The 13797-nt window shown below is 39.9% G+C and overlaps 1 protein-coding gene across 2 annotated transcripts; it reads left to right on the top strand.

Moving 5' to 3' along the window:
• Positions 1-183: 183 nt before the first annotated feature.
• Positions 184-7381, top strand: LOC115784359 (serine protease HTRA3-like). Of its 2 annotated transcripts, none has more exons than XM_030735583.1 (10): positions 184-774; positions 1324-1429; positions 1790-2012; positions 2382-2576; positions 2710-2742; positions 4332-4446; positions 4564-4611; positions 4974-5031; positions 6607-6702; positions 6962-7381. In XM_030735583.1, the coding sequence occupies exons 1-10, from the start codon at positions 348-350 to the stop codon at positions 7128-7130; spliced, it is 1470 nt and encodes a 489-aa protein (XP_030591443.1). In that variant the 5' UTR covers positions 184-347; the 3' UTR covers positions 7131-7381. The 2 variants fall into 2 exon arrangements, with proteins under 2 accessions (XP_030591443.1, XP_030591434.1); XM_030735574.1 differs by having other exon boundaries at positions 2379-2576.
• The last annotated feature ends 6416 nt before the right edge of the window (positions 7382-13797 follow it).

The following is a 13797-nucleotide window of genomic DNA, read 5'->3' as shown; positions in this document are numbered from 1 at the left end:
TTTGCGGTTATGTCTGTTATTCGTTTTTGTCCCCACTAGATGGTGCGCAATAACGGTTTCATTTTGGTTGCCTCCCGTCTGAAGTTCAGTTTAGGGCTTTGAGTTTAGTGGTTCACAAAATTAAGCGATGTGAAGTCACAAGGCTGTCAAAATATACAGGCACAGATGACTTGGCTATGAAAACCATAGAGTCCTTTTCCAGGAGTAGAGCCACGGGTGATTGTCCTTGGATTACTTTTTAGTTATTAAAGAAGCAACTCGGATGTTTTCGGTGTAATAATTTAATATGACTTTGTGAGGATATATATCTGTATGCATATTTATCTAAGCTTCCTGGCACTATCGACATGATGCAGTTCTTTGTATTTGCGGCTGCTTTTCTCTTTGCGCACGAAATCACCGAAGCCGCACGCTCTGACAAGTGCGCCTCCCGGTGCGACGTAGGCTCGTGTCCTAGCCCCAGCTGTCCCGGTGGGTACGTTCTGGACAGATGTAACTGCTGCCTGGTGTGCTCCCCGCGCGAAGGAGACCCCTGCGGCCGCAAAGACGACCTGCCCTGCGGGGATGGATTGGAGTGCAAGCTGCTCACTGCGGGGAAGCGGCGAGGCTCCAAAGGGGTCTGTCGGTGTAAGATGGAAGATGAAGTGTGTGGAAGCGACGGGAAAACGTATGGAAATGTGTGTAAGATGAGAGCAGCCAGTCGGAAAGCTCTACTCAAGGGGAGACCCGCTGTCAGCCAAGCGCACAAAGGACCGTGTTCACCTTCAGGCGCAGGTAGGGTTGCTTTGACGTCGCCAGAAACCAAGGGGGTGGAGGGGATAAGAAACTGTTTGGGATTTGAGATTAATACACAAAGTCGCAGTAAAAAAGTGGGCTATGAACGCACCGCCGGTGATAGCTGGGTTACAGAGTATATGCGATACAGAGTATGAAACTTGTGTTTCATATTAAAAACACCAGAGAGGGAGGGACACAGTAAAACTTACAGCTGTAAGGCTCAGACGTTATAACAACTGGAATGCAAACTAATGGATTTGTCTGCCATCCGGAAGTTACCTGTTTGGGTCATTTTCCCAGCAAAACCTGATTAAAATTGTCTGAACTCAGCTTTATAATATGGAAAACTGAGAAATTTAGATTTTAGGACAGAAACTGAACTTGAATATGACACAGTGCAGTCTGAGGAACTCTAACAGGTGTTTTTCATAAATTTCTGTATGATTTATGATTGAGGTAGTAATTGAAAAGCATAATTGTCCTTTTAATATACTGATTGATTGTGTGTGTCTGAATTAATGCTGTGAGCTCTTCATGTCAGCACAGGTCGGACCCTGATCCGTCTCAGCAGCCCTCGGTATAAGTTCAACTTCATCGCTGATGTTGTGGAGAAAATAGCCCCTGCTGTCGTCCACATTGAGCTGTTCTTAAGGTTTGGATTGGGTGTGTGCGTTTATGTAACTGACATTAATATTAAAAAAGATAAACAGAAACTGGTGACTGTGTATTGTAGCCTAATGGCTTTGATTTGTTTTGGAAGATCCCAAATAAAGCGAAACAAGTGCAACCTGCTCTTTTAACAGGCTGTTAGAAATATTGGACCCACCCAAGTGCTGTTTGTCTGCTGTTATTATAGGCAGCATAAAATCCAGTTTGAGAGTCCAAAGTGCTGCAATTTCAGGGTATTAGGACATAAAAGTCTTCAAGTTGTCAAACATGCGTCCATATAGGACAACTGGAATGTGAAATATTTGCCAGCAAACTACATTTGAATTATTTTTGCATTTTCCAGACATCCTCTCTTAGGTCGCCACGTGCATCTCTCCAGTGGTTCTGGGTTCATTGTGTCCCACTCAGGTGTGATTGTGACCAATGCTCATGTGGTAACTACAGCTGCCTTGGTGACAGGAAGGCCGCAGCTGCGTGTTCAGCTCCACGACGGGGATGCATATGAGGCCGTGGTGAGAGATGTAGACAGGAAGGCAGACATCGCCACAATCAAGGTCAATCCACAGGTAAGAGCACGAGCACAGCCATGAGCTTTTCTACCCTCTTCTCTTTTTCCCAGTATAAATATCAGATTTTCTACATGCATACATCTTAAATGAGCCCACATAAACCACACAGCCCACATCCTGACACGTTTCTGTGCCAACATTTGACAGTTTTCTGCTAGGCTTTCATAAACACTTGCTCTGTGACTCACAGACTGAGTGTATTCTCACACCCCTATCACAAATACCTGGACAGTTTTGTCAGCTTTAAACTCTTCCTCTTCCTCCAAATGTCTTTCTTCTCATTTTCTCTGTATCTGTCTGACACACTCATGTTCTCTCTTGTGATTTGGGTTTTCTTTGACTGCGTTCGTGTCCTTGTGGCAGCAGAAGAAACTGTGCGTGCTGTCTCTGGGCCGTTCAGCTGATCTGAGGCCAGGCGAGTTTGTGGTTGCCATTGGCAGCCCCTTCGCCCTGCAGAACACCGTCACCACTGGCATCGTCAGCACAGCACAAAGAGATGGCAAGGAGCTGGGCATAAAGGACTCAGACATGGACTACATCCAAACTGATGCAATTATTAACGTGAAATATTTTCATATATCTGCATCTTTGTGAATTATTGATATTATTACAATATATGATTTTAATATTTTCAGATGTGTAAGAATTACTGTTGTGATTGTTTCTATTTTATATCTCCCATATTTGTGTCAAGTACGGCAATTCAGGAGGACCCCTTGTTAACTTGGTAAGTGGTGTGCTCTGCAATGGGTGATGAATTTGATTTTGTAGAAGCTAAATTATCTAACATGTTAAAAAATGTTTGACCCCAAAAATCTCACTCGGAGAGGAATTCTCACTATCCCAGCAAATAGAGTTACGAGCCATCGAAGTGTCACATGAGCCTGAAATTTCGTAAACATATTATTCCCAAAAACACAGCTAGAAGTGTGATATACACTACAATACTTCAAGCCCATGTACACATATTTATTCCTTATTTTGGTGAATGCATTGTTGCACATTAAGGAAACTATTTGCTGTCACAATTAGCTTTGTAGAGGTGTAGAAGACCCAAGATGCAGAACGAGGCAGAGGATGCAAACAAAGTGGAAGCTTTAATAGCTGAACAATGCTGCAAGAAACACAAAGTCCAGAGTGCTGGAAACCCAGAGAATCCAGAAAGAAGAACACAAAGAACCAGGTTAAATCCAAAGAGAATAAAATGGGCACCATGCAAGGGAAATGCAGGCGCATGCCACAACAGAGCAACACAACAAAGGGAAGACCAGATTATAAATACTCGGGAGAGTGATTACTGATGGGAAACACAAGGAAAAGAAACAGGAAGCAACACAGACAGAAGACATGAAAGAAAACAAACGGAAAAAGAACAGAATGAGACTAACAAAGATTAAATACTAACACTCAACAGGAGAACACAGATGGAAACTATTTCTGATACCAACTGTAGTAATGATCGACATCAACCAAAACACAAAAATATCAAATAAAACGCTTTGTAATATAAGAGCTAAGACTCTTATGCTACTAGAATAAGAAATTAGGACAGGACATGCAGAAGTTCAACAAACACAAAAATCTAAATTGCAGGCACTAGAACAACAAACAGAACTAATGTTGCAGAATCTTAGTTACAGAGCTGACACTCAAAAATACTAACTAACAAACCAGGATGCAGCACCTAATGACAAAAACCTGTGACCATGATACTAACAGTGCTGGCTGTGCCAAGAACCCAGAATAAGACTGAAAAACTGAAAATGGCTTAACATTGGTTTAAAGATTTATGGAGTTATAATTTCACATGGACAATCATTAAAATATTACAGTCAAAAGATAATACACTGACCAACACCACACTACTATTTCTGCTTCTTCTATAGTTTCTGTAGTCATAATCCTTGTTCTACTAATATTAGTTACAAAAATGTCACAGTAAAACATGCAGTTTATTTGATTGCTTTCAAAGTGGGACACAGTTGCGACACGTGTGTCACATGCTTACAGGTGTTCTGTGTAAAGATAATTGAAGCACAGTTGTATTTATAACACCATATATGAATATGTATCTAAATAGCCACGTGCAATGTATTAAACCATGAATTTTTTTTTAAATAAATATATCTTAGTAACTGTAATCATTCCATAAGCTTAACTCTAAATACCAACCAGAGCAGTTTTTTTTTTCTGGAAATACTGACATATTTTTTCTCAGTTCTGATATTTATGTCAGCCTCACGTCTTTCTTGGCAGCCATCTCGCTGTGTTTTTGGTGACAGGCTGTGTTTCTACATGTGTGCGTGTTTCCTTCAGGATGGCGAGGTGATCGGAATCAACACTCTTAAAGTGACCGCAGGGATCTCCTTTGCTATACCGGCAGACCGCATCAGCCTCTTTCTCTCTGAGTCGCAGATTAAACACAAAAAAGGTAGCGGTCACAGCTTGATTTTTTTTGTTTTTTTTGGGGGGGGGGGTATCATTGTAACACCTAAATACATTCATAAATCTCACATTTTTGTTCTCTTCCTGGTTTTTGTTGTGACAGAAAAGAAACCGCAGAGAAGACACATGGAGGAACCACAGGCTGATGCAGGTGAGAGACATTGTTGTACAAGGAGTTTTTGTGTTAAATATTATAACTATTTACATACAGTACCAGTCAAAAGTTTGGACACACTTACCATTGGGTCCAAACTTTTGACTGGTACTGTATATGTCAGCTAAAAGGCTTGCAGTCCAACCAAACATTTGGTTTCACGATAACAAATAGAATCATCAGGATTTAAAATATAATTTAAATGATTACATTTCAATTTATACTTTAAAATCTGTTTAATACAGTATTAAGTAATTGTATTTAGTAACTGTTTCCTCAGCTCCCCTTTCCCCCTCAGCCCAGCGTAACCCTTGCATGAGGCCATGTTGAAAATAAAGGTTCTATTTTTGTGTTTTCAGAGGTGTCACAAGTAAAGAGATATTTTTTAGGCATCTGGATGGTCACCATCACTAAAGCGTGAGTTGTCACATTCACACACACATATTTTGGGTTTTGCAGAAGCGAACATTTGATTTTCTGTGATGTGGTACCTACCACAGATAAAGGTGGTAGGTAGATTCAGTATTATTTTACGGAGAAAGTGAGTTTGCTTCAGAAGCTGGTATTGCCCCTTTTCTACTGTTACTGTAGCCAAATAACTTCAGCTTTGATTTGTATGTCCAGAGCACTTTATTTCAAAAACCCTTTTCCATGTGAATTTCATTGGCAGATTGTAGCGTGGTTCTAATGTTTCTGGATGACCAAGACATTTTCCTGACATTTTCCATTCTCAAATTACTGATTAAGTTTTTCCTCAGATCTTATCTTTGTGTCAGGTAGTCTGTTCTTGGGCTGAGTGTGCTGGATGGCCAGTCCCGGTAGTCTTAAATCTACACCATTGTTAGATTTTCTTTACAGTGGAATTCCACCCATCCAGCCATCCATTTTCTTTCACTTATCTGATTCAGGGTTGTGGGTGAGGTGGTTGTCACAAGGCGAGAGGTGGGGTACACCCTGGACAGATCGCCAGTCTGTCACAGGGCCAGGACAGAGAGACACAATTATTCACGCGCACATTCACACCTATAACGATTAACCCAACCTCCTGCATGTCTTTGGACTGTGGGAGCTGGGATAGGCTCCAGCCTCCCTTCGACTCCAAATTAGATAAATGGAAGAAAATGGAAGGCTGGAAGGAAGCCAGAGAACCTGGAGAGAACCCATGCAGACATGGGGAGAACATGCAAATGAGAGACAGACAGACTGCAGCCAGCCAGGGGATTCAAACCCAGGACCTTCTTAATGTGAGGCAATGGTGCCGCCTACAGTGGAATTATTTATTTCAAATAATTTGGAGCATTTAAAAAAAAAAAAAAAAACTTCATCAGACATTTGGGGAACTTTCAAGAGCTCTTTAAATATTAGCATGTTACCACCGCACACTTCAATAGTATGGTAAATGGTAAATGGACTAGTTCTTATATAGCGCTTTTCTACTCAATCAGAGCACTCAAAGCGCTTATACAACCTGTTTTGCATTCACCCATGCACTCCCATTCATACAAGCACTTCCATCATTAATTAAGCTAAGTGCTTTTTTAATTAACTAGCATTCACACGCATTCATACTCCGACAGAACGGTCGGAGAGCAACTTAGGGTTAAGTATCTTGCCCAAGGATACATTGGCATGTAGCCTGGAGTAGCCAGGATTCAAACCACTGACCTTCCGAACAGTAGGTGACCTGCTCTACCTACTGAGCTACAGCCACCCCAGTGGCTAGTAAACAGCAGACTGTGTGAAAGAGGTGAAATACAACAGGTCACTCTAGTTCTAATAAATTTTACCCTAACATGTGGAGGAATGTAGTTTTTCCATGTGACTTTATATGCCATTTGTTTGAGTTTGTCATTTTTGTCAACAGGAGCTGTTTGAAAGAAAATCAAAGACAATAATTTCCACGGGATGTACTTTTTATACATAATTGAATTTTTTTGATGATGTACTTGTTAGTGCTATTTACACTAATACTGTGTCCTGTGTGTGCCGCAGTCTCACAGCAGAGTTGCGACTTCATAAGCCAGACTTCCCTGACATCAGCAGTGGAGTTTTGGTGCGGCAGGTCATACCTAACACTCCAGCAGAAAAGTATGCTCGCACACACCTGCAAAAAGTAGACACACACACACACACACACACACACACAGTCCTTAAAAGAAGCATTTATCAGACAAACACTGGTGTTTCAAATGATTTCACTCTGTCTCACAGTTCCAGAAAGTGATCAAATATTTATGGACTATGATGTCATTATAAGTCTATGTTGAACCTGGCTGTTCTTCTTCTCTTTCTGGCACCCGTATAGCAAATTGCTTACTAGAGTTCCTCTTCTTTTTCCATGTCTTAGTGGAGGGATTAGGGAAGGTGATGTAATAGTGAAGTTGAATGGAAAGCCGGTCAGGACCACTGAAGACATCCACAAGGTGTTGCGGAGCGACCAGCCACTCCTACTTGAGATTCGCAGAGGGAACGATGACTTGCTCTTCAATATTCACCCTCAGCTTTTGGTGCATTGAAGACTGGGAGAACTGATTTGTTTTAAGTGTGAACAGGCAGGAGTCAGTTGTTGAGAAAATAGGTTCAATATTGATTTCTGATTAAAACAAGAGAACAGAGCATTTCCTGTCCTAATCAACTAGTCTGTTGAAGTACACTTTATTAGAGTTTGAAATACTGTAACACACTGTTTAATACACACCTCAAAATACAGTTGAGTAGAATCCATTGCACTGTGTATTTAAGGCGCTTTAGAATAAAGGCTACCAAAGAAGGATCTGTACAGTTTTGTGTATTTTTCTGTCTAGTCTGCTGAGCAGCTGCTTTCCAGAAGGCAGGTTCCACTCCTTTGTTTATGTCTTCTCATCCCTCCTCCATCCTCTCTGTCTCGGAAAGACTTTCTTCCAATTTAAACAAACCTGAGTCAACACCTAGACATACGAAGTACACACACACACACACACAGACAGTGAGTAAAATCCTGTTACTGGAAGAGCTTGTTGTATTCTTTCCTGTTTCGGTAATGAAAATCGTCATTCATAACATAACCCGAACCTTAAGGTCAGGCACCCTAACAATGTAAAATCCTTGCAGGGCTGCAGCCTGAAACTACTGACATGTATGCAAAGCCAAATGAAATTAAAGTTGCAGAAAACTTAAGTAGCTTGACATCATGCACTCCTTTAGAATATAGTTTTGTTTTGATTTGCCGTTCTGAAAGCCTTCCTCTGTGCTGAAATTACCTCAGAAATGACCTTGTAACCTCACTTGGACTCCATGTAAGGCCACGCATCATAAACTGAGCCCAGACAGAAAACTCTTCCTGCTTATTTAAACAAAGTCCGTGCCAGGTGACTGCTGGCTGGAACGACAACGGAAGCAAAAACAAATGGAAGAAGAAAAAAAAGAAAGACAGGCTGATGGGACCACAATTGGGGTGAAAAAATATAGCTAACAAGTGACTCCCGCTGTGAACAAATTACTACCATTTCAGCCGGTTTTCACAGACTCTGTTTTTAATATGTTCCTCTGCGCTGCACTCAGTGTGACTTGGAGAAGCAGTTGTTAGAGTGTGGGTGGTGTTTTCTAGTCTTGCCAAGGCATATTGTTGTAGCAGAGCACCAGACTACTTCAGTAAGGCAGACAGAGGACACAGCTGTGTCTACACTAAAAAAGTGTAACTAAGCCCACACTAAATATCAACTTTCACTCAATAACAAAGACCATCTGTTTTTTCCAATAATGCCACAGATGTGGCTGCTGCAAATGCATTCATCTAAAGAACAACATATACTCTCATGTACACTGTTTACACTTTAGATGAGTTCAGTTGCTGTACAAACATAAACCAGTCAATGTGTTGCCATCTAGAGGCCAAATACGATTTAGTTTTGATTCCCAAACTGTCCACTAGATGGCAGATTGAGAATTTAAAAAAAAAATCTTCCCAACGTGGCAACTGCTCAAGCGCTCAGCTTAAAAGACTACTGCACATGCAAGGGAGATGTATAGCTGCAGAAGCAGTCTATATATAGCTCCGGTTTCTGACTGGATCACTTTGCACTTAAAGCAGAAGGCTCAGTTTAGCGTTTCAATTTCATGTAAGATTGTCATAGAAACAAGTCATGCAGTGTGTTTTTCTCTGGGATAATGCCTAATTTTCCATAAACAAACAATACTTTATTAACAGTAAGACATCATATGAGACTAATACACCCAATATTTTCTCAAGGATTTCTGTGTTGCATTGATGTCCGTGCTGCTTATTATAATTATGCTGTTAAGATGTGCTGATAAATATCCCAGTGCTGAAGTTGTTGATGTTGAACATATTTAAGCACCCTGAAATCATTGCAGATTTTTGTATGGCTTTGGAGAGTCTTGAATAATAAAACAGCATATACTTTTATATATTTGCTTGCTGTTGCAGCATTTTTCCTTTTGTTGACACTTTCTTTTTTTGTTTTAACTTTTTTTTAACTATAAGGAAATTTGTCTGTCTATAACTTGTATGTTCTATATCGCACATATAAAGGCCTTGAAAATGTAACTTCTCTACCAGCTTCTTAATAAGTTAAACTTTACACAAACAAAACCATTTTAATAGTTTTTTAATATAAAATATTTTTATTTTTGCTGTGCACAGCAAAGGCTCCAGTCCTCTGTGACTCTAAACTGGAAACAAACAGTTATGAAAATTGATGGATAGATGGATTTCAATAGTTGTGCTGTTTCTGTGGGCTTCTCTTCTCTATGATTCAGGCCTCATTAGCATTTGAATCACAATCTGATGACACTTGTGATGTAATATGTTGCCAAGGTGCTGTCTAATCTGATAGCTGAGTGTTGGAGTGATAAACTCAAATAAACAATAATTGGTCCTTTTTTCCCCCCAAACATCTGACTGACACATATAGCACTGGATAGCTCATGTCACAGAAAATTTAAGTATTCACTTTTCCTCCTTTACTTGCTTTTACTTTTCTTTGGTTAGTTCTACACCAGTGTTTCATTCAAAGCCACCCACACTTTTGCTCCCATCTGTCAGTGCTCAGTTTCTGGGAAGAGTCCAGGGTAAAGGCTCAGGGACCTTAGACATCCAGGATGTCTAAGGAGAGGCAGCCATGGGGAAAAATGGACCGTCAGCTCAGTTACGTGTTCACAGAAAAATGATGATGATGATCATGATGCTTTGTGAGATAGGGGCTAACAGAAATTCATAGTAGGGCTTAATCACAACGTCCCTTATAATGTCAAACTGTGAGTCATGAGTGACCTCAGAACCTGATGACATTTCAAGTCCCGTCAGCAGCACTTAATGGGAGCTGATCAACATCATTTCCCTGATGCTTGAAAACACACACAAGACCTTTATGTGCCACTCAACTTATGCTGGAATGGATTCATTTGTTTGTTGGGAATGCAACTGTTTAATTTATGATCTCTAAAAATAAAAGAAAACCCTTCTGATTTTGTGTGCATGGCTGTGGGTGTTCATCCAATCAAGGAGATGTCCTTTAAAAAGCTTAACAGTATTAGGTTTAATCTGTTTCTCTAGCGAGCTTTGGTAAGAGATGCTTATGTTTACTGTAAAGTTATAAATTAGAGGAAGTTTAAGGGTCAAGACTGAAGATTGGGGGATTTGGCATGGACAGCTTGAGCTCACTTAAAAAAAATAAAAAAAACCCTGTTAAACTGTGGTGTTACAGTAATACAGGCCCTAACTACTCCCATCTGCCTGAAATCCTACTCTCTCTGACTCATGGCTTTACTGATCACAACAAACGTGGGCAACTTACTCTAAGAAGACAAAAAGACAAAAGTATCAGACTTTTAGAGCGAGAATCTGCTAGTCTTTAAACCTGCCTCCCACACGGACACACAAACCACCTCAGCATGGACTATAACACAGCTGAACATCACTTCTTTCACAACGATCCTCCACAAATGAACAATTAGTGTTTGGGGGAAAAAGTTAAGTACACCCATATGCTGTTGTATTGAGTGTTTTGTCTAAAGTCAACATCCTGTCTCCTCTTCCGTAAAGATAATGTGTTGGTTTATCTTACCTTCAAGTGCAAAGATGTACTGCAGCAGCAGGATACTTCAGATTATTTTTCCCAGAGGAAAGTTTTTAAGATTTAATGGCAGCCGGAATTCCAAGCATTCCTCTCAAAGTGTTTTTTTCTGTTTTTATTGAGATGTTTTCTGGAAATTCTGTCCACACTCACTTCAGAGTTGGTTTGGCACTCAAGTGAGAAAATTATTTTTTTTTCTTTCACTTGCCAAATGTCCTTTTAACCCATTTTAAACTGGTAAATGAGAGATTCACTCCTTACACTAAAGGGGAAAATAGAATGAATGAATGTAACTCATGCAGATTTGCCAGAACTGCTAAATGTCTCCTTGTCTAACTCATCTTTCTTTGACTTCTGGTTTATTTTTCAATAGGAAAATTAGCTCCCAGTTTCTATTTTTCAGATGTCTAGCCCTTAGGCGTGAACTGCAGAGCTTATAAAACACTTGGGAAGCTGTGTAGGAGACACTGTGCCCTTTTCTGAAAGACCACTCATTTAATATTTCTGGGTGTAAATGCGGTCGGTGCTGAAATCCTATGCCAAAAAAAGCTTGTTTCATAATACGATTATTCTCTAAGCTCAAACGTTTTGCAAGAAAAAACAGTTTTAATATCAGACATCCACGTAGAGATCCATATAGGCCCATCTCTGCTGGCTGAAAGCAGTCTTTTGTTATTCTATGTCTGTATTTTGAACTGTCATTATCAACATTTCTAAGTTATCAGTAGCTCACATAACAGATATGTGCAAAGGTTATAAAATCCACAACTAGCTAGCTGAACAGTGGAGCATTCATTCCTTATATGCTTCTACTTCTTTGGTGTTGAGGAAGGAACAAGTTGTTGAATTTAACGCACCGTGCACCTCACCCTGCTTTGTTACTTTATGCAATGTGCCGCTACATGGATGTGTTGCTATAAATACTTCCTTTTTTGTAACAATACCAAGGAAGAAATTTCACAGATTGACTTGTTGCAACACTGCTGTCCTATTACAGTGCTACACTCGAATTAAATCACCCGTTCTTTTCAAATGTTAGTAGAAGCAGATTGCATGGCTAGGTGCTTGCATTTATGCACCTGTGGAAACAGGACTGAAAACATCTAAATTAAATAATAAGAGGTTTGGTCCAATACTTTTGTCCCTATAGTATATCAGGTTCTATTGAGCTACTAAATGCTTAGCTGGTAGTACATTATGTTGTATTGGTGAACAACAGCTAGATTGTTGCCGTTCCAGGCCAGAAGCTGAAAGTCTGGAAACTTGTTGTTTGCGAAGACACACAACAACCAACTTCTAGTAAAACTACATTGTCCCATTGTTAAATATCTATGTGTGGACACTTTAACTTGTTGAAAGCTGCATTTTGTGCTTCATCTGCTTCATATTTATGCTATGCTAAGCTAACCTGCATGCTAGGTATACCTGAACATCTGCATATGGACACGGGCAACGATGCATATATTTTTCCCCTCAACACTCAATGATTTCTTTAAGGTTTCGTCAAGGGTGCAGTTTCAGTTCATGCTCTTGAGCAAAATTCTTTAAAAACAGGAACTGAAAGAAATGTTTGCTGTGGCTGCCAAACACTGAACTACACTCATTTCCTAGAGACTAACTCAACAAAAACTATTATGTGGCTAAATCTCATTTTACCCTTATTGAAACCAAATGTTCATCCTAATATCTGAGAATTTTGACCTCCAAAATGTGACCATATAGGACACTTAGGTCCCCACAACATAAGCAGTACAAGTACACATAAACAAAACAGTCTCACAGTAAAGTGAGCCCTTTGTCAGGACTCCAGTGGTAGCTAAATCCTATGAGCTCTTTTCATGTCTCTCAGCTCCTGTTTTCTGGCAGACTGCTGACTTGTGCATCTCGCTCTCTCCCTCTCCTTCGCATGTGTTTCTCTTTCTTTCTTCATAAATCTAGTCGGCAGACTTTTCCCTCATCTCCTCTCACACAAGCATTTCTCTGGATTTTGAATAATTCAGCTGCATTTTCTAATCTCGCAACCCTTGTGTGAGTGTGTGTTCTCACATTGGCAATGTATGTGTTAGTTAGTGCCATGTGGGTGTCTTTATTTGCGTAGCAAGTCTTTGTATCTGCCTCATGCTGTAGCTGTATAATTTGCTAAATCTCTTAATGAGAATAATGCCCACTGTGCTCCGGCACAGCAGCTCCGGAGTTCTGTGGGTAAAGTTGATGCACACACTGAAGGCAGCATATTACTGCTGTTTGGAATTTAAAAAAAAAAAAAAATCCCTTTGCATTGAATGTTTAGCTTTTAGCATGTTGGTTATATTATAGATCTATATCTTCTGAAGAGCATCATCAGTGTTGGTGACATGCTGCACCGCCATGTGTGGTAGTATTGAAGTTAATTTTTGGATACAGTATCTAGCAGACTCCTTTAATATTTCCAAATAGGAGACATCTGGAACGTTTGTGAAAATAAACAGTCAGCCAAAGAAAACAGCAACTGTAATCTTGCCTAACTGGAAAGAAGAGAAACATATGCTCTCTGAGAGTCTCGGATTCAAATAGAGTTGTCATAGCTAAAAACAATAGACTCCTCTTGGCAGAAGAATTTAGAAAATGTGTCCAGTGTACACTAAACTAGATGACAAAAATTTACTTTATTTCTGCCAGGGGCTTGACACTTTTAGTTTTCCAGGGACCAAAACAACACTATTTGACTTTATTACAGCTCCTCTTTTATACAAGCCCCGGGAACTAAAGTAGTGATAATACCGACCCGTCAGCTTCTCAGTTTTCCTGTCAGGGTCTTCATGTTTGGTAAAAATGCAAATACTGTGCAGACTGCAGTGATGGAGTCAAATGAGATCATTGCAATTAAAATCTGTTCTCGATGGCACTTTTGAGGAACTAAGTCTGGAAATACAAGCACACAACACAATTTATGTATACACATAAAAACAATAAAAATCCTAATATGATTTGGAATGAGTTAAGACACTCAAAATAATTTAATGACATGAAGGGAGTGAATCAAAATTGCCAGTGGACAGGAAATAGATACAGTTTGGTCCATCGGTTTTTGGACAATGACACAACTTTTGGAATGTTGCCTCTGTGCGTT

Source organism: Archocentrus centrarchus, chromosome 1, assembly GCF_007364275.1.
Source record: "Archocentrus centrarchus isolate MPI-CPG fArcCen1 chromosome 1, fArcCen1, whole genome shotgun sequence".
NCBI classification, from domain to species: Eukaryota; Metazoa; Chordata; class Actinopteri; order Cichliformes; family Cichlidae; genus Archocentrus; species Archocentrus centrarchus.
This window is presented reverse-complemented; position numbering and strand designations above follow the sequence as displayed.

What these genes read in the sequence shown, in the direction of transcription:
- LOC115784359 (XM_030735574.1), top strand. Translation starts at nt 348, where the DNA reads ATGATGCAGTTCTTTGTATTTGCGGCTGCTTTTCTCTTTGCGCACGAA. An exon ending in GTGTTCACCTTCAGGCGCAG is followed by an intron (nt 775 to 1,323) that starts GTAGGGTTGCTT and finishes ATGTCAGCACAG; the next exon opens with GTCGGACCCTGATCCGTCTC. An exon ending in ATGGTCACCATCACTAAAGC is followed by an intron (nt 5,032 to 6,606) that starts GTGAGTTGTCAC and finishes TGTGTGCCGCAG; the next exon opens with TCTCACAGCAGAGTTGCGAC.